Source organism: Schistocerca serialis, chromosome 3 (assembly GCF_023864345.2).
Source record: "Schistocerca serialis cubense isolate TAMUIC-IGC-003099 chromosome 3, iqSchSeri2.2, whole genome shotgun sequence".
NCBI lineage: Eukaryota > Metazoa > Arthropoda > Insecta > Orthoptera > Acrididae > Schistocerca > Schistocerca serialis.
In genome coordinates, this window is record NC_064640.1 from 47529017 (window position 1) to 47551336 (window position 22320).

A 22320-nucleotide genomic window follows, 5' to 3' on the forward strand; every position below is an offset into this window, starting at 1 on the left:
TGTGATCAACACAGTCAAAAGCCTTCATTAAATCGAAGAAAACACCTAGCGTTCGCAACCTTTTATTTAATCCGTCCAAAACCTCACAGAGAAAAGAGAATATAGCATTTTCAGTTGTTAAGCCATTTCTAAAACCAAACTGAACATTTGACAGCAAATTATGTGAATTTAAATGCTCCAGTAACCTTGTATATACAACCTTCTCGATAACTTTAGCAAACACCGATGGCATAGAAATAGGTCTAAAATTGTCAACTTTATCAATGTCTCCCTTTTTATAAAGTGGCTTCACTATCGAGTTCTTTAATCGGTCAGGAAACCGACCACTCCTAAAGGAAAAGTTACAGATATGGCTGAGAACTGGGCTAACATACATAGAACAATACTTCAGTATTCTGCTAGATACCCCATCATATCCATGAGAGTTCTTGGTCTTTAGTGATTTAATTATTAACTCAATCTCCCTCTTGTCAGTATCATGGAGGAGCATTTCAGGTAACAGTCTCAGAACACTTATTTCTAAGAGCGCTATATAATTCCCTGTTGGGACTAGGTTTATATTTAGTTCACCTGCTATATTCAGAAAGTGATTATTAAATACTGTACATATATGCGACTTATCAGTAACACGGACATTTCCACTACGCACTGATTGTATATCCTCGGCCTGTCTCTGCAGACCAGCAACTTCCTTTACGACTGACCATATGGTTTTAATTTTATCCTGAGACTTAGCTATTCTATCTGCATACCACATACTTCTTGCCTTCCTAATAACATTTTTAAGCACCTTACAATACTGTTTGTAATGGGCTGCTGCATTTAGATTTTGACTGTTTCTAATGTTTTGATATAATTGCCGCTTTGTTCTACAAGACATTCTTATCCCTCTAGTCAGCCACCCAGGCTGCCTGTTTGTGCTAGTTCCCTGTTTTAAACGTTCTAATGGAAAGCAACTTTCAAAGAGCATGAGAAAAGTCTTGAGAAAAGCATTATATTTATTGTCTACTGTATCAGCGCTATAAACATCTTGCCACTCTTGTTCCTTTATAAGGTTTACAAAGGTCTCTACAGCAACTGGATCAGCTTTCCTGAACAGCTGATGACTATATTTAACACGTGTTGCAGCACAAAAATCTTTTAAAGTTAAAATTTGTGCATCATGATCTGAAAGGCCATTCACCTTTTTGCTAACAGAATGCCCTTCTAGTAATGATGAATGAACAAAAATGTTGTCTATGGTTGTTCTACTGTTCCCTTGCACTCTCGTTGGAAAGAATATGGTTTGCATAAGATTATATGAATTAAAGAGGTCTACCAGCATCCTCTTCCTTGCACAATCACTTATACAATTAATATTGAAGTCACTACATATAACTAACTTTTTGTATTTCCTATAAAGTGAACCCAGAACCTCCTCTAGCTTTAGCAAAAATGTTGTGAAATCGGAGTCTGGGGATCTATAAATAACAACAGTTAGAAGTTTAGCTCCGTTAAATTTAACCACACCTGCACAACATTCAAACACCTTTTCAGTGCAGTACTTTGAAACATCAATTGACTCAAATGGGATGCCGTTTTTCACATACCTGCCAGCCAACCTGTATCCTGGTAAAGGAAGCCTCTGAATTATCTCCTTATTTAAGAAGTGTTCAGATATACCAATAATTTCAGACTCAACATCTATAAGCAGTTCACTAACTTTATCTCTAATACCTCTAATGCTCAGAATACGGAAGGATTATGAGGAAAATGTAAATGTGGGTGGCTGGATGGGGATTTGAACTGCTATCATCCTGAATCCAGTGTCTTAATTTAGTACTACAAGATAAGAACTCACAATAAATAAGAATTTGGACTTGTAAACATCCTGGCATAGCTTTATTTATTTACTGTTTTCTGGTTAACATTTGGTTGTTCAGTCTTAACTTTCTGTGCCCTGAGATGTTTCCTCCTGGTGTTGTCACGAGTAGGTTTTGTTATAATTTTTAATATTACTATTGCTATTACTACTATCCTACTGCTGCTGCTACTACTACTTCTACTACTACTACTGTTTCTGTCATGGTCAATACAACACAACTGTGACAAAATTGGGTTGTGATAATAAAGTCACCACACTGAACAAATAACCTTTGTAAAACAGGATAAAAGTCCCATGATATGTTCTGTACGACATGTTATACATAAGGTACTCAAGTGAAAGAAATAAAGAAAAGATCACTATTTATTGGCATTATGTTTTGGAGTGAAATGATTCTGCCACCAGGAAGATTCAGTGTATGAGTATACATTTACATCTACATCTACATGACTACTCTGCAATTCACATTTAAGTGCTTGGCAAAGGGTTCATCAAACCACAATCATACTATCTCTCTACCATTCAACTCCCGAACAGTGCACAGGACAAACAAACACCTAAACCTTTCTGTTCGAGCTCTGATTTCTCTTGTTTTATTTTAATGATCATTCCTACCTATGTAGGTTGGGCTCAACAAAATATTTTCGCATTCGGAAGAGAAAGTTGGTGACTGAAATTTCGTAAATAGATCTCGCCGTGACGAAAAACGTCTTTGCTTTAATGACTTCCATCCCAACTCGCGTATCATATCTGCCACACTCTCTCCCCTATTACATGATAATAAAGAACGAGCTGCCCTTTTTTGCACCCTTTCGATGTCCTCTGTCAATCCCACCTGGTAAAGATCCCACACCGCACAGCAATATTCTAACAGAGGACGAATGAGTGTAGTGTAAGCTGTCTCTTTAGTGGACTTGTTGCATCTTCTAAGTGTCCTGCCAATGAAACGCAACCTTTGGCTTGCCTTCCCCACAATATTATCCATGTGGTCTTTCCAACTGAAGTTGTTCATAATTTTAACACCCAGGTACTTAGTTGAATTGACAGCCTTGGGAATTGTACTATTTATCGAGTAATTGAATTCCAACGGATTTCTTTTGGAACTCATGTGGATCAGGAGTAGGTGTTGGTAATTTGTGGCATTGTTGTTTGGACACAGGTGACTTTTCCACACATGTGTGTAAATTGCATGCATCACTTTTCAGAAACTGGTATTAGTAGTCAACACAGCTTATGCCACATCAGTTCAGGAGATGGAATAAGCATTTATGATACATTAACTGAATGCTCAAGATGATGGAAGTAGCATACTCCAGAAGTCTGAGCCAACATACATTTAAGAACATGTAATAAATAACACAATAAGCTCACAGTTGATCAGAGCAAAATGAATACAAAAATTATCAAAATCGTTGGTATAAGGTACAATTGTAATCAGGCATACATGAGGAAAACAACCAGCAAAAAATTATCCATAAAGAAAAGTAGGTTCTCTGGGGAAAGTGGATCTTGTTGAGAATCTGCAAATACATTACTGGGAATGCCTAACTTTCACATAAGATGGTGAGGACCCAATTAAGGTATTCCTCACACTGACATGGTACAAAGCACACTGCAACTGCTGCAGCATTTCTGAATTTTGTGACATGTGGTGTGTGAAGGAGCTGCCCATACTGACATATTTGCCTCCCAGGTGGTGTTGCAGCAGATTTGGAGCTATGCAGTATTTCTTCTTGCACTGCTACCCAGTTTCAACAGACCATGTTTTCTGTTGCACTGCCTCACATCCATGTTGCTGCACTCTGCGTGATTACTTGAAATGCACACGAGAATTAAACTGTTCTCAAACTATTTTCAAGAAAGTGTATGGCTAAAGAAAATTGATAATTTCATGTCCTATACTGACATCTCCACTTTACAACTGACTAGCAACTGTTTTATTATTGGTCATAGATCTTATGCTTTGATGTAACTAAATCATTCATTGAAATTGCATTGAAAAATGCAGTCACTGGCCACTTTCCATCTGGTTCACTTTAGGCAATATATTACAGAACAAGAAATGTAGCTAACACACTGAAGTCACTATTTAAGCTGAAAGCATAGTTATATCTATGTTCAGCTTATCATAAATAGATTTTAAATAGTGAAGGTATGTCATGTCACATTGCCCTCAAAACAGTGGAAAAAGACTATCAATTTCATACAATAGATATTCCACCTTGTTATCTGCAGTGTGAAAGCCTTATTCACAAAACACCATCCAGTTACAATTATTGCTAGCATAGTATCAACAGCAGTTTAAAAAAATTGAGTAAATCTAGATGATTTTATGTTCAGTACATACACTTTCTAATCTGAAAGGGACAGTAAAAAGATAGAATCATGTAGGACTGTTTGTGTCTTTTACTAATGCAATTTACAAAGGATCATATCAGCTTTCAACTAAGTGATGAAAAAGAATTTAAGGTAATTGAAATGGCCATTGGTTTTTTTGGAGGCTACTGATTCACAATTATTCGTATCCAGTTTAGAATGAGATTCTAAGTTGATGTAAAATAAATGCAAGTTATTTTGACATAAGTATAAAACCATTTATTATCTTGATAAACCTGTGGCAGTATTGGTATCTTTCTAAATTTATTTCACACAGCAGCTATCATGTTTTTTTTATCCCACTAACATGTATTTTTATAATGTCTTTGGGTTTAACTGAAAAACCTTTTAATTTGTCCATTATAGTTTCTGATATGAGGCTGAACATCTCATGTACATATGAGTCAGCCCTCCTTGTTTTCTTCATTTTCTAGCATAGTTAACAATATTAATTTTTCACATACAGGCAGTAGCTCATTTCCAATAAGCCATTTTCCCCTACAATCATGCCTGTTTCTGCAGAAAGCTATAGTTTTGAAATACTGGGCCAGCAAGTAGATATCCTTTTCTCTCTTCTGTGTTCCTTTCTGTATGCATCTTCATTAAACACATTCTTAAGAGTCACCGCTATTGTACAAACAACTTTTCAATTAGGAATAGGCGATATAATGGATGGAGAATTAATATATTTCACAATTCTTATTTTGATTTTGAGGTGATTCCTACAATTTTTTGTGAGACAAAAATAGTGACCTGCTGTGTGATCATTTTGTTCTCTCAAAATCACGGAAACAGAAAAGAACAAGAGGTGTGATCCTGTCACCCAGACTGTCAGTAGTGATATATGTAAAAAAGTATACATCTGGAAACTTTCTTATACTGGTCATCAACCTTACACCCAAAATGAAATTCATAGCAGTTTTTACAATAGGATTAATTTCCTTAAAAGCATTAACCCTTCACATATATATTAAACTTACTCTCCACAGATATAAAAAAAAGGAACTTGTGCTATTCACACAGGTAGAAAGCATTTGGGCATGTCTATCCAGGACTGTTGCTAAACCACCAGTATTTTATGGAGACAGATTTCTGAATTAATGGTCACATAGAATAATTCTTTATGTTAGATTAGATTTACTTTCATTCCATTTGATCCATAGTGAGGAGGTACTCCAGGATGTATAACATGTTAGAAAAAAACAATAATACGTGACAAATATTTACAACTAAAACAAATAACAAATAAGCTAATGTACTTTCTGAATGATTGTGGTGTTTTTTTTTTTTTTTTTTTTTTTAGAAAAAAGCATACTATATCACTATATGAAAGGATCATTTTACAACACTCATTTACTAAGATTGCATTAATGCAATGAATTTAAAATTGAAAAAAAATGTTTTTTTATTTATAGGGTAATAGATATAGAATAGAACTACTACAATACTTATTTACAATGGACACATTACTGCACTGAAATGGTGCAGTACTTTATATATATAGAGTTATAATAGAGGGAAACATTCCACGTAGGAAATATATATATATATATATATATATATATATATATATATATATATATATATATATATATATATATATATATATATATATATAATATTTGTGTGTATGTTTGTGTTTGTTTGTGTGTCTGTCGACCTGCCAGCACTTTCGTTTGGTAAGTCACATCATCTTTGTTCTATATATATATATATATATATATATATATATATATATATATATATATATATATATATATATATATATATATAAAGATGATGTGACTTACCAAACGAAAGCGCTTTCGCAACAAACTGTTGCCTCGTCAGGAAAGAGGGAAGGAGAGGGAAAGACGAAAGGATATGGGTTTTAAGGGAGAGGGTAAGGAGTCATTCCAATCCTGGGAGCGGAAAGACTTACCTTAGGGGGAAAAAAGGACGGGTATACACTCACACACACACACATATCCATCCACACATATACAGACACAAGCAGACATATTTAAAGACAAAGAGTTTGGGCAGAGATGTCAGTCGAGGCGGAAGTGCAGAGGCAAAGATGTTGAGATGGCCTCTCAGAGCATTACATGCAGTCACTTTTGTTAAATGTTAATACTGTACAGGGTATGAAATCTACTAAATCTGCAACTTCCTGGCAGATTAAAACTGTGTGCTGGACCGAGACTCAAACTCGGGACCTTTGCCTTTTTCGGGCAAGTGCTCTACCATCTGAGCTACCCAAGCACGACTCACGCCCCGTCCTCACAGCTTTACTTCTGCCAGTATCTTGTCTCCTACCTTCCGATCTTTACAGAAGCTCTCCTGCGAACCAAGCAGAACTAGCACTCCTGAAAGAAAGGATATAGTGGAGACATGGCTTAGCTACAGCCTAGAGGATGTTTCCATCATGTATCTGAATTGGCAGATGCTTGAAGATAGACTCCAATTCACCCATGAGAGTCTGTTAACCATGTTTCAAGGAATAGTGCAAATTCTAGGAATATTCTACAACACTTTATGTATCACACTCAAAGGGATTTTGAAGACAGGATTGAGATAATTATGGTACGCAAAGAGATGTTTAAGCAATCATTTTTCCCATGCTTCAGATGAAAATGGACTGAGAAGAAATCATAATAAGTGGTTCAATGGGAAATACTCTCTGTCATGCATTTGACAGTGATTTGAATAGCTTAGTTGCAGATTTTAAGGCTTTGAAAACCTTGCCAACTACTGATCCATGACATCCATTATTTATTACAATACTATACAACCAGAACAATTCTCTGTCCATTTAAGTAGCCTGCTTATAAAATAAAAACTGTTTTTGTGGCTTCCTAGTATAACAGCATCTGTTGTTGTTGGCTAATGAAAAATGCCCAACACTTTCTTTTGCTGCATATTGGTTAGTAACAAACCAAACAAATAGTACTATTGTTATTCTGACCCTCTACTAAAATTTAACACTTTGAGTTCCGAACCCTTTGGAGCATGCATGTAACAGAATCAGGGGCATTTTTGGCATCTCTTTAATTAACTACCATTTCATTCTTATAACCTTATGTAAAGATATGCAAACATTTTTTAGAGGGAAAGGTTCCTATTTGATCAATTTGTAAAATAAAGCACATTTAAATACAAATTTAGGACACAAATTTTATTTACATTGCAGTACATATTGAGTGAAAAAAATTCTGTGCAGATTCTTATCTGTACATTTAACAATAATTTGCCCTTGTATGGTACAATTTGAAACACTCTGGCATGCACAGTGGAATTTTACAGTCAGGACACCACCATACTGTTTCTTTTCTTGAAAACTTTCCATTGGACAGTTTTGTTTTTTCTGCACAAACTTTGCACACTCTTGTGGGATGCACCTTCTTTTCAGTGGAAGGAAACCTGTCTGCAAAATGCCTTCCTAGAAGTCTGCTGCTACAGACATTTTGGGGAGTAGCAGTATGTTGATGTACAGCACCTTTCTTTGAAAATTCTTTACTTAGTGCAGAAGAAAATTTGCCAAATGGCAGCCATTGTTGTAATTGTTTCTTGTTTTACAGTACAAGATGAAAGCATTCACTGCTGCCATTATAAAAAGATGGAAAAACAGTTTCTTCCACCATTTCATTTGCCTTCTATTGAAACGGTAGTAAGATATAAGTTGGTCATTTCTGTCTACACCTGTCTTGTTGAGGTTGTAGTATAGAATGGCATCAGGTTTCATTTTCTTTGTCAGTCCTATTTTGCTATGTACTTCTACTTCTGTTTTGGTCATCTTGTGAAGACTTGACAAACAGAGAACATCTCTTGGGTCCCTCCACTGCAGGGACAACAAATGTTCCTCCCTCATAAATATATAGTCACCATTTTTCAGTTTTTTGCTGACTACACCTTGCTGAGGCAGTCCTCTATGATTAGGCATGCACATCCCCACTGCTTTCATCTTATTCTCCCACAGGAAATCAAAAACAGCAGGTGAAGTGTAATATCTGTCCATATAAACAGTATGTCCCTTTATGAGGTAGCCAGACAGAAGTCTCTGAAAAAGGGCAGTGACTGAATTGTCTTCCTGCCCTTTACCTGTGTAAACTTCAGTGCGTAAAACATATCCTGTCTTTGCATCACACAAGGTAAACAGTTTGATACCATCAATGTCAGGTTTGTTTTTTATATAGACATGAAAAATAACTCTTCCCCTGAATCCACAGACACCTTCATCTATAGTGAGGTTTTCCTCAGGTGAAAATGATGCTGGAAACTGTGTGAGTAAATGATTCAGGAATGGTCTGATTTTGTGCATGGGATCATGCACAGTTTCATTTCTTCGAATGCATGAGGCATTGTTGTTTACATGTAGGCAAGAAAGAATAGCAAAAAATCTATTTATAGCTAGAACTGAACCTGGAAAAGCATGGAAACAAAGCTGTTTGTAGACCAGTAATCACGAAACCTATTTTCCTTCACCTGGCACATGTGGATTGTGACATAAAGAACAAATACATTTCATGAAGCTGTAACCCAGTCCATGAGCTCCACATGCTACTGGGTTTCATTTTGCCTGATCTTTTCATTTTATCTGCAGTAGATTTTGCATACCTGTTTTTTTCTGCCTTGATGTGTTTTACCATTGATTTAGAGATAAAAATTGAAAAAAATATCAAAAGGACTGCTGCTGTCATCCACTTCTGCCACACATCCACTTTCCTCTTTGAATTCAGGCAATGAAGGTTGCATGTCCAATATAGTCCACCCTAATTCTGCATCTGAAGATTTTGGAACACTAGAACGCCTTCTCTTGCGTGGTGACTCTATAGATGGCACTACATTTGAAGTACTGCCTTCAGTATTAGGCAGTACATTATATACTGACGGAGGTGAAATTTTGTCTGAAAACACAATGGACATGTAACCTAAATAGCAGACTTATTATACAAAACAATGTATAATGATGGAAAGTAAAAATAATGTTGCTTTTGTACCTGAGTCTGCTTCAGAAGCTAAATCACTGTATTCACTTTTAGAAACGTCCCCTTCAGAACCAGAATCTTCAATGCCTCATTCAAAAGCTTCTCAATCTCAGTATTAGTCAAACACTTTGACATATTTATTTCAAAATGCACTGCAAGTGCAACAAGAAATACATGTAAACTATGGCACCACGTGTCAGTACAGTTGTTTTGAACAACTGAGGATTGTTCTTGACAATGCCGAAATAGTTTCAGAAATATTCACTTGATGGCAACACCATACAGTGAGCAGATCACAGCATGCCAAGCCTGAATATTAGATGTGAGCGCAACGAAAACAAAGCGAACAGAGGAAGACGAGCGGAGCTCGGGTATGGGATGCTCACAGCACTCTGGCTTGGGACTAAAAGTGTTAGTACATAATCCAGTTACACCTGTCAAAAGCTTAAATAACCAACTTTTGCAGCGCAGACGTGAAAGACGAGTGTCAGTCAGGTTCTGGAAGGTACTGACAGGGATGTGGAGTCATGTCACTCCAGTGCCAAGGCCAGCTGTGTTAGGATTATTGTTGGTTGAGGATCCACAGCATGAACTGTCTGATCAAAGTGGTTCAAGAGATTTTCGACTGGGTTTAAATTTGGGGAGTTTGGAGGCCATGCAGTATGGTAAACTCTTTCTGGTGCTCTTGCAACCACACAAGTACACTGATAGCTGTGTGAATGTTGCATTATCCTGCTGGTAGATGCCATTGTGACAAGAAAAAAACAGATGCGTGTAGTAGAGGACTTGGTCTCCAAGGGTGGATGCATACTTATTTTGATCTACTGTGCTATCCAGAATGATAGATGACCCAGGGAATGCAACATAAAACATCACCTAGATAATAACAATCCATTCTCTGGCCTGGCCACTTCCAACGATTGTTGCAGGGCCATACCTGCTAATGGTCATCTGTCCGATGGAGCATGAAACATGATTAATATGAAAAGGCCACCTGTTACAACTCAAAGGACGTGCAGTTGTGGTATTGGCAAGCAAAAGTCAGCATTCATTGCCACTGAACAGCAGTCAGCATGGGTGCTTGAACCAGGCACCTGCTGCAGACATCCACACCGAGCATGATTCATTGAATGGTCATTGAGGAGATGCTGTTGGCAGCCCCTTGGTTCATTTGGATAGTCAATTACTCAACAGCTGCACATCTGTTCATCTATGCACATCTCCAGCTATCATTCACTGGTCATCTACGGCATACGGTGCAACACAGTTTCCTTGGCACCAGTTTTGGATAGCACCATTTTGCCATGTACAGTATTTTTAAATACAGTGGCATGCAAACAGTTAACAAATTTATGTGTTTCAGAAATGCTTCCACACTTGACCTGAAAGCCAATAATCATGCACTTTTGGATGTCAGATAAATCCTTCTGATTCCACATTATAATGACAACTGCACTGTTTTCAGTGTCCTTCAAGATGCATTATGTACCCTCTGCTGGGAGTGCTGCCACCTGCTGTCTATGAGTGGGTACTGCATTTAGATGTCGAACATAGGTGATGGTCCCATTAACGTGAATGGGCAATGTGTGTTTATTGAATCTCTGCACAGAATGCTTAATATCTTTGTGGAAGCCCTGAAGCAGCAAACGAATATAATCCATATAAAGCTTTTTGTACACTAGATTGTGTGATATCCTGGTCTGGTGCATGCAAAGTATTCTAAATGACTGATAAAAATATCAACATACACCTGTGATGTTTCACAATCTACTTGCATTAGAATCTTCATTACACGGCATAGACATGCTCCCTGCTGTAACATATGTTTCCATATATGTGTCTTATTTTATTTTACTTGCCATATAGCATCAACCATATGTTCCTTCAACATTAATTACTTCAATTTTTTTAATTTTAAAATTATCTATTATATTAACACAATTTAAGCAAAAAGTTTGTTTCCTCGCTTAATATAATAGGCTACACTCATCACTTTCCTCACTGACAAGTCATTTGCCACTGACTGCTATAAAATTACTGTATTTGATTGTCCTCTTACTTTTGATATTGTTTGTGTTTCGGAAAATGTAGGTTACTTGTAATCAAACAACCAAATGTCTCAGAAAAAAAAATTATTAATCAAGCAAATTTCTGAGGTAATTGGTTAAATAAACTGCCAAGTATAGCACAAATTTTGGGAGTCCCATCATTTACTGTAAGCAAGTTATGTAATATCTAATAATGTGGTAGGTTACATTTGACATATGACAACTTCTGAGCTTTAAATTAGTGCAACCAGTGTCAATAAGAACTCAATTTGCAATAAAAGATGTATTAAATTACCTCTAAGTGAATTTCTTTCTTGGCTGAGTTGTACATCGCCTTCAGTTCTCCAGTCTGGAGCGGGAGGTAAGATCTTCTATAACTTACAATATTATTAGTGCTGTATATGGAGTCACCAGTCCACATCCCACCTTTCATCTTCAGATCAAGGCTGCATCACACATAAATCATGAAACAATATACAGTGAAAATAATAGAAAATACGTAGTAATAGTTCAATAAAATATCCTCAGTTTTCAAGCCACACCACTTCATCAATTTGAAGAAACATGACTCATAAACTGAGAACATATGAGTCAGGCATGCCATCATGAAATACTCTGTGGTCACAGCACTAGTATTTATGATAGTAATAAATATAAAATTAATAATACACTAAATGTCATACCTTTTATACCCTGTCTCTTGGAAGCCTTGTTTAGGCAGTTATTTTCCAATTTATAGGACAATAAATACCAGCAATTGGATTTCTTTGTAGTGTAATCACAACATGTATGATGATGAGGTCAGTTTATCTGGATGTTTTCAATAATAAATATTTAAAAATTGAAGAAATATTGGTTAAAATTCTGGTTTCATTACAAAGTCTAATTCAGATGCGTTCTCTTTCTATCCTATTCTGCATAAATAGAACAAAATTTATGATCACTCATGCTGGTGGCAACTCAGAGACCAGTGGAACAAACAGGGGGTTCCTGAGGTCAATGACAGCACGGTTTATGAAGTGAACAGTTATCCAAAAACAAAGTCCATAGTTTAGTGAAGTCATTGTAAGTGTGCACAAACAGCCCAGGGAGCAATCCAGATCAAAACATAATAATGTCAATCACTCATCTAATCAATGGCATAAATCACAGAACTTCTAAGGCTAACTGGCAAGTGTTAAACCATGGTATTGATGTGGCTATGGTGGCATCCCATGCAGGAGCAAGCTGCAGCCATGTGATATTTACTCCACACTCATGTCAGTGGATGCAGTATGTTGCACCTGCATTGGTACACCATGCAGGAACAAGCTATTACCAGATTATGGAGCCTGAGTATATCTGAGCTGTCTTCCATGTCAATACCGAGGCTGGGCGGTGAATGCATATCATAGTTGGATACTAAATCCCTCTCCACTTCCACTGGCACATTGGGCAGAAAATTGCTTCACCTGTGCCATACTTCATCAAGGAATGGTGGGAGAGGTATTGGAAACCACACCGAAGGCTTTTGTGGTAATTACCCCAAATGATGAGCTGGAGTGGGCGCTGGACTTCTCTGTAGCAGTCACAGCCAATCAATGGGTTCTAGGGCACAGTTTGGTCCTGTCTGCAGGAGACAGAGTGCTCCTGTGGCAGAGATTGGGACAATGGTTTGGCCTCTATGGGCACCATAGTCTGAAAACCAACATCTTCTATCAATTGTGTCGTTAGGTGTTTCCCAATGTTGGTGGGAGCCAGAAGTGGTCCAGAGGGTGGAAGCAGATCTGCCATGACAGGCTCCCATAACTGACCATTGTCAACGCCCAGTCAATGCCTAACATGAGGGTCAAAGTTCTAGAAGGCGATTTGTCTTTGTTATGGTAGGTCATGCTCAGTCGGTGGCTGATGGAAAAGGGTGATGGGGGGTGGGTTGGGGGGGGGGCATTATGGGTCGTTGCATTTAGAGCTGATTGCAAAATCTGACCAGATGCTCCTGGCTGACTGAAACCTCAAACATTTACCACCTCCTATTGCTAATTCTGATGCCTTATGTCCAAGTGGAGTGCCAGCCAAATGTACAAGCCCAGACTTGGGAACCCATGTGGTAACCGTCGACGTGGGATGTGGACCCGCTGAGTTGTGCACAGTAGGTTGATGAGGGTGCAGGGTCTGTTCCCATGTATAAGTTTGGCTGGACTACATCCATTTACAGGGGTGGACTGGTAGGTGGCAAGGAGCTGGTAAGTGCTTTCCCAGAGTTGGATATCATCATTGTGTTGAGCATCTGCATTTTAAATATAATGACCATTCATTTGGCTTGTGAAAGGGATGCAGGAAGGAAAGAGCTGATGGCTAGGTGATCAGTGTTGTTGCATTTAAAAACCTCCCAAAATGAAGATGCCTAAATTGAGTGCCATTGCCAGAAACCAGGGTGGAAGGAACCCCCTAATAGCAAGTATGATGGACAGGGCACCGACAGTGGCTGCTGTGGTGGTACCCTTCTGAAACACACATGGAACATTAGAGAGAGCATGTACATCTAGCTACCACATTGCTCCCAAAACTGGTCTTGTGAAATCAACATGCACTCTTTGCCACAAGTGGTCAGTGAGTGGCCAAGTGTTGAAACACACTACTGGGGCAGATTGATTTTTGACGAAAGCCAGGCAGTTCCAGGTGGTATGTTTTATGCAATGTCAACTCAAGGCTATTGTCTCCATTCTGCGCATTCCCAAAAGTGCAGTCTGGTGAAGCTTCAGTATGTGGGGGTGGAGTGTGGGAGGACGTACCATCCACCATACAAAATCATCTGTGGCTAACAATATGATCACCATGAGTGACGTTAAGCTGGTGCCATAATGAAAAATATGTGTGCCAAGCCAGGCTGGTGCTCCAGCCATCCCAGCCATACTGTAGTCAATGCCCTTTAGATAAGTCAATCAGGTCCTGTTTCTCTTTCTACTTTGTGTGCTGTAATCAGTAATTCATTGGGGGCGTGTCACTAATTTGTGTCCAAGACAGAACATAGTGCTGTGTGCCTGTCAAATTCTGCATCTGCGCCACAGCACCAGTGGGAAAGTGCAACTACATTTGAGTCCCACGTGGTGGGCCAGTAATGGATCTCATAGGTATACTACTGCAGCCACTACATCATCTTATTGGGAAGTATTGAACGGGGAAAGGATAGCAAAATATGGGGCTTGTGAGTGGTGATCTGGTGAAAATTAGTACCATAAAGACATACATGAAACTTCTCAATGCCTCTTTGTTAGTTTGCAAATACTTCTCTGTGCTGCATTTAATGTTGTAGATGCAAATGTAGAGGGGTATTATGTGGCATCAACATATTTGTGGTGCAGCACTTCACCAAACCCACAATCTGACATATCAGTGGCAAGCGTTAAGTGTTGCCTGATGGAACATTGCTAACCAAGGGGCTGCTCTAAGACACTTTTTAAGTTGCAAGAACGCTTTCTGGCATGGTTCTGACCACACAAATTTAGCACTTTTTTCTGCACCTGATTAAGCAGATGGGAAATCTGGGTTCTGTTTCACCTAATAATTGATTTTGCTCAGGGATGACTGTAGTCCTTTGATGTTTTTAGGAGCTGATAAGTTAGTGACTGTCCACATGACCGTGTGTGAACACGAGTCCTTCTTTACTTAATGTATGTCCTAGGTACTTTACACTTGGTACATATAAACTACAGTACATTAGTCTAGATGACATTGCAGACCATGGGTTTGGAGCTACTTAAACAACATCTGCAGATTGTGCAGGTGTTGCCCGTGCTTGACCCTGGTAATAAGCAAGCCATCTAAATGATTAAAACAGTTGAGAACACCTTGCATGAGTTGCTCACTTATCTTTAAAATCACACAGGAGCACTGGTGACTCCAAATGGGAGACTGTTACTAAAGTACATGACAAATGGCATATTGGTCACAAAAAATAGTTTGTCTTATCACCTACTGGCAATTCAAAGTAGGCATCTTTAAAAAATAAAGGCCACAGCCAATTTTTCCTACAATTCTTCTTGCAGAGGCATCCAAATCAATGTTGGATACTAAATACTCAATTACAATAGTGATAAAAATATGGCACTGAGAATATAATGAACACAATTTGTAGGTAAAAATAATCCACATTAAACAGAAATTTTTACCATGAATGGTGTTATTTCATGAATTAGAACTGACAAAGGCTGTGCAAAATTTGAAAAATATAAAACAACATCCTTTTGAAGTGGGAATGGCAGTTAATTGACTTAAAATAGTCAAGTAATTGTCATGGTTTACCATGTAATATACTTTTTTTTTTTTTTTTGAATAGGTGAAATAAATTTACAGAAAAATAATTCATACATTAAACAAAATAATAACTACAGCCTGCTAATTTATATACAGGAGTACCATAATTATAAAACTGATCCACTATTTATTTTATAAATTTGAAGGTTTATGAGGACATTCTAAGTTTTCCATAAAACTTTTTAAATAGTGATACAATATCTTTTATTTCATATGTGGTCTTCTTCCAATATTTTAACATCAGCAATTTTAACTGAGGTGATGCTACAATTTGTAAGCAATGTTATTACAACCCACAAAGAATTATGATGCCTGTTAATGTGTACTGCCAGTGGTAGCTTAAGAATTTCACTGAAGAACCAAAGAAACTGGTACACCTGCCTAATATCATGTAGGGCCCAACAAGCATGCAGAAGTGCTGCAACATGACATGGCATGGATTCAACTAATGTCTGATGTAGTGCTGGAGGGAAATGACACCAGGAATCCTGCAGGGATCCATAAATTTGTAAGAGTACGGGCGGGTAAGGATCTCTTCTGGACAGCATGTTGCAAGGCATCCTAGATATGCTCAATAATTTTCATGTCTGGGAAGTCTGGGGGCCAGTGAAAGTGTTTAAACCGAGAAGAGTGGGGATGTGTGGGGTCTCGCACTGTCCTGCTGGAATTGCTCAAGTCCGTTGGAATGCACAATGGGCATGAATGGATGCAAGTGATCAGACAGGATGCTTACGAAGATGTCACCTGTCAGAGTCACATCTAGATGTATCAAGGGTCCCATATCACCTCAGCTGCACACACCCCACACCATTTCATTGAATGGTTCACATGCTGACACTTGCTTATGGCCCAGCATTGAAATCCGCAGCAATTTGCAGAAAGAATGCACTTCTGCCACATTGAATGATTCTCTTTGGTTGTTATTGGTCCCATTCTTGCAGGATCTTTTTCTGACCACAGCAATTTTGAAGATTTGATGTTTTACCAGATTCATGATATTCACAGTAGACTTGTGAAATTGTCATATGGGAAAATCCCCATGTCATTGTTACCTCAGTGATGCTGTGTCCCATTGCTCATGCACTGCCAATAACTCCATGTTCAAACTCACTTAAATCTTGATAACCTGCTATTGTAGCAGCAGTAACCAAGCTAACAACTGTACCAGACACTTGCTGTCTCATATAAATGTTGCTGACCACAGTGCAAGCGTTGCTGACCACAGTGCCGTATTCTACCTATTTATATATCTCTGTATTTGATTATCCATGCCTATATTAAAATGTAGACTTTTACGGCCAGAAATATCATGTCCATTATAATTATCCGTGCTGTTATGCCATGGTCAGTTGATGAATTCTGTGTCAATTCCCAACGTTTCATCACCAAGTCTTTGCCCAAAATTCATAAAGAAAATGTGCTATTAAGACCGATACTAATTGCCATTGGTTTGCCCACCTACTCGTTAGCCAAGTTTTTGACTATGCTGTTAAAACCACATGTGGTCCGTTTGGGTTCTTATATAAAGAATTCGACACATTTCATCAGCAGATTGAATGGCATAGTGGTCCAGCCGGAGAACATATTGGTCAGCTTCGATGTGGTATCGCTGTTTACCATGGTTCCACTTAATGATGTATTGGAACAGCTGGATCAAATTTTTCCTGTTGATATTTCAGAACTGTTTAAGTGTTGTTTGATGACCACATATTTCAAATGAAATGAACAGTTTTATGAGCAAACGGATGGCGTGGCTATGGGAAGCCCCGCAAAGTCCCGTAATTGCAAACTTCTTTATGGAGAAATTCGAAGAACAGGCCTTAGGTGCTGCCAGCAAAAAAACAAATGTATGGTTCTGATACATGTATGACACATTTGTGCTGTGGGGACATGGCAGGGAGGAACTAAGCCAGTTCCACGAATATCTGAATAGTATAAACTCGAGAATTCAGTTTACAATGGAGGAGGAGGTAGACAGAAAATTACATTTTCTCAATGTGCTTGTTTTTAGAAACGAAAATGGTAGTTTGGGCCACTCAGTATACCGCAAACCCACGCATACGGACCATTATTTGCACCAGGATTCAAGCCAACACCCACAACACAAGTGGGGTGTTATCAAGACGTTAGTGGACAGAGCTAGAAATATTTGTGAATCTGAGTTTCTCGACGCTGAGCTGGAACAGCTCCACAATGCACTAATGAAGAATAGATATTCATCCGCCAAAATAAAACGTGCGTTGAGGCAGCCACGCAGAAATCATAGTGACGTACAGGCTACTGCAAAATCTAAGGTTTTCCTGCCATTTGTTAAAAATGTAACGGAAAGAATAGGGAGGATCTTGACAAAGCGGAATATTACCGTAATTTACAAGCCCACCAGGAAGATACAGGAATACCTTAAGTCTGCCAAGGACGATCACAAACTGTTGGAAAAAGCTGGAGTGTATAGGATCCCATGCAGCTGTGGAGATGTTTATGTGGGTACCACTAAATGAACTAACTGTTTCTAAACGTTTGGAAGAGCACAAGGGCAATTGTAGAAGAGGAGAAACGGAACAATGAGCTGTTGTGGAGCATGCTTTCCAGACAGGGAACGACAATATTCGTTTGGAAGAGACGCAAGTACTAGCAGCCACAAGCAGATATTACGAAAGGCTGTACAGGGAAGAAATCGAAATCGCTAAACACCCTAATAACTTCAATCGAAAGGAGGAGGGCGTGAAATTAAACAGTATATGGATGCCGGTATTAAAGTAGATGTGTACCGTCCACTACTGGGTGATAGCAACAGCGATCGACGGCGACGGACAGTGGCCAATTGCACTGACGTTTTCAAAACACGTGACGTCACACCGCAGCGTGGGAGCGCGCGGACACGGAATTTAGCAGCAGTCAGTAGCGAGCCAGTGGGTGTGTTGGACCTTCCATCAAGCTACGGACCACCTTGAAGATGTCTCCCATAGTCGGAGACGAAACATTGGGAATTGATACAGAATTCATCAACGGAGCACGGCATAACAGCCCGGATAATTATAATGGACATGATATCCATGCCTATACCTGTTTCTTTGGCACTTCAGTGTATAAATGTGAGAACTAACAAAATAAAGTTTTTTATGTGTCCTTTTCCATCAGAAATGGCACTTCCTGTCAGCTGTTAATCACACATACATTTGCATTAAATTACCTAAGTAGTTGTCAAGTTTCTAATGAAATGAATTTTGAAAGAAAATATGTCTTCCCAGCCAATTTGTGAGTCCTACCTTGTCAGCGTACAGCTAAGTAACTCTAGGAAGAAGATTCCCAGTCAGGGTCAAAATGACAGTGGAAGACCACAGGGGGAGAATATAAGTATCCAAAATGTTTTATGCTATATATCATTAATTAACTCATATTCCAGGTAATACCGTGATGTACTAAATAAAGCAGACTTTTCCTAAGTTAACTGTATCAACACTGTGAAGAATTCTAGCAGAATTCAGGATATGCATTGCTGCTATTGTGATAATCATTATAGGGTAATACTACAAAGATGAACAATTCAAACTAAACAATCATGCAGATGTAATTTGTGACAAATGATGCACATTCAAATTATTTGCACAGTGCCAAAGAAAATATAAGAAAACCTTTTTCTCATGATGTATCAATTATTATTACCTTCCCTTTCTCAGACGTTAAGTCCGGTTAAGAATGGAGTGACGCGGACCTTGATCAAGCGTCACTTCCTTTTAACTGTACGGTATGTGTTATATTGCATTTAGGAACTTTCGGGTAATTGAACATGTATCAATAATTACGGATTTCTGTAGCTGTACATATATGTTTGGATGTAGCTGTATTGCATTGATGTACTGGTGGATATTGTGTGGTATGACTCCTGTAGTTGATAGTATAATTGGTATGATGTCAACTTTATCCTGATGCCACATGTCTTTGACTTCCTCAGCCAGTTGGATGTATTTTTCAATTTTTTCTCCTGTTTTCTTTTGTATATTTGTTGTATTGGGTATGGATATTTCAATTAGTTGTGTTAATTTCTTCTTTTTATTGGTGATTATGATGTCAGGTTTGTTATGTGGTGTTGTTTTATCTGTTATAATGGTTCTGTTCCAGTATAATTTGTATTCATCGTTCTCTAGTACATTTTGTGGTGCATACTTGTATGTGGGAACATGTTGTGTTATAAGTTTATGTTGTAAGGCAAGCTGTTGATGTATTATTTTTGCTACATTGTCATGTCTTCTGGGGTATTCTGTATTTGGTAGTATTGTACATCCACTTGTGATGTGATCTACTGTTTCTATTTGTTGTTTGCAAAGTCTGCATTTATCTGTTGTGGTATTGGGATCTTTAATAATATGCTTGCTGTAATATCTGGTGTTTATTGTTTGATCCTGTATTGCAATCATGAATCCTTCTGTCTCATTGTATATATTGCCTTTTCTTAGCCATGTGTTGGATGCGTCTTGATCGATGTGTGGCTGTGTTAGATGATACGGGTGCTTGCCATGTAGTGTTTTCTTTTTCCAATTTACTTTCTTCGTATCTGTTGATGTTATGTGATCTAAAGGGTTGTAGAAGTGGTTATGAAATTGCAGTGGTGTAGCCGATGTATTTATATGAGTGATTGCTTTGTGTATTTTGCTAGTTTCTGCTCGTTCTAGAAAGAATTTTCTTAAATTGTCTACCTGTCCATAATGTAGGTTTTTGATGTCAATAAATCCCCTTCCTCCTTCCTTTCTGCTTAATGTGAATCTTTCAGTTGCTGAATGTATGTGATGTATTCTGTATTTGTGGCATTGTGATCGTGTAAGTGTATTGAGTGCTTCTAGGTCTGTGTTACTCCATTTCACTACTCCAAATGAGTAGGTCAATATTGGTATAGCATAAGTCTTTATAGCTTTTGTCTTGTTTCTTTCTGTCAATTCTGTTTTCAGTATTTTTGTTAGTCTTTGTCTATATTTTTCTTTTAGGTCTTCTTTAATATTTGTATTATCTATTCCTATTTTTTGTCTGTATCCTGGATATTTATAGGCATCTGTTTTTTCCATCGCTTCTATGCAGTCGCTGTGGTTATCCAATATGTAATCTTCTTGTTTAGTGTGTTTTCCCTTTACTATGCTATTTTTCTTACATTTGTCTGTTCCAAAAGCCATATTTATATCATTGCTAAATACTTCTGTTATCTTTAGTAATTGGTTGAGTTGTTGATTTGTTGCTGCCAGTAGTTTTAGATCATCCATGTATAGCAGATGTGTGTTTTTGTGTGGGTATGTTCCAGTAATATTGTATCCATAATTTGTATTATTTAGCATGTTGGATAATGGGTTCAGAGCAAGGCAGAACCAGAAAGGACTTAATGAGTCTCCTTGATATATTCCACGCTTAATCTGTATTGGCTGTGATGTGATATTATTTGAATTTGTTTGGATATTAAGTGTGGTTTTCCAATTTTTCATTGCTATGTTTAGGAACTGTATCAGTTTAGGATCTTCTTTGTATATTTCCAATATTTGTAGTAACCATGAGTGGGGTACACTATCAAAAGCTTTTTGGTAATCAATGTATGCATAGTGTAGAGACCTTTGTTTAGTTTTAGCTTGATATGTCACCTCTGCATCTATTATCAGTTGCTCTTTACATCCTCGTGCTCCTTTGCAACAGCCTTTTTGTTCTTCATTTATAATTTTGTTCTGTGTTGAATGTGTCATTAATTTCTGTGTAATGACTGAAGTTAATATTTTGTATATTGTTGGTAGGCATATTATGGGGCGATATTTAGCTGGGTTTGCTGTGTCTGCTTGATCTTTAGGTTTCAGATAAGTTATTCCATGTGTAAGTGTATCAGGGAATGTGTATGGGTCTGCAATGTAACTGTTAAATAATTTAGTTAGATGTGAATGTGTTGAGGTGAATTTCTTTAGCCAGAAATTTGCTATTTTATCTTTTCCAGGGGCTTTCCAGTTGTGAGTAGAATTAATTGCTTGGGTGACTTCATGTTGCAAAATTATCACTTCAGGCATTTGTGGTATCATCTTGTACGTATCTGTTTCTGCTTGTATCCACCGTGCATGCCTGTTATGTTGTACCGGGTTTGACCATATGTTGCTCCAGAAGTGTTCCATGTCTGTTATGTTTGGTGGATTGTCTATTTTAATGTGTGTGTTATCTATTGTCTGGTAAAATTTCTTTTGGTTTGTGTTGAATGTTTGGTTTTGTTTCCTTCTATTTTCACTTTTTTTGTATCTTCTGAGTCGTTTGGCTAATGCTTGTAATTTCTGCTTCTTTTCGTCTAATTGCTCTGTCGCTTCTTGTTGTGAGATTTTACCTAACTTTTTTCGTTTTTTTTCCGAGATTTCATTTCTTATAAATTGTGTTAGCTGTCCGATGTCTTTTCTCAGTTTTTCTATTTTGATCTGTAGCCTGTGTTGCCATGCTGGTTTTGTGGGTTTCTTCTGTGTGTTGGTTGGTTCTGATCTCTGCCTAGTGTGTATATTTAGTGTAGTGAGTGCTCCTATATATACCAGTAGTTGTAACTCTTCCATAGTTGTGTTTTCATTTATTTTGTTGTGTATGATTGTGTTGATAGTTTTTATTGTTGTTTCGACTTGTAGGTTATTTGGTGGTCTACGCAAGAATGGTCTAATGTCTGTATTTGTGTCTTTGTATTCTATATATGTTAGCTGAAATTTTTCTTCTATATCTAACATCTGTGTCACTTCGTGTTCTATTTGTGCTTGTTCTGGTGGCTGTCTTAAGATTTCGT

At 37.8% G+C, this 22320-nt stretch overlaps 1 protein-coding gene across 1 annotated transcript in view; it reads right to left on the bottom strand.

Annotated features, from left to right (window-relative positions):
• Nucleotides 1-22320, bottom strand: part of LOC126469699 (apolipophorins) — a 738135-nt gene that overhangs the window by 228026 nt on the left and 487789 nt on the right. The window contains exon 50 of the mRNA XM_050096873.1: nucleotides 11551-11701. Coding sequence (XP_049952830.1) covers nucleotides 11551-11701 — 151 coding nt within the window. The remainder of the gene's footprint in view (nucleotides 1-11550; nucleotides 11702-22320) is intronic.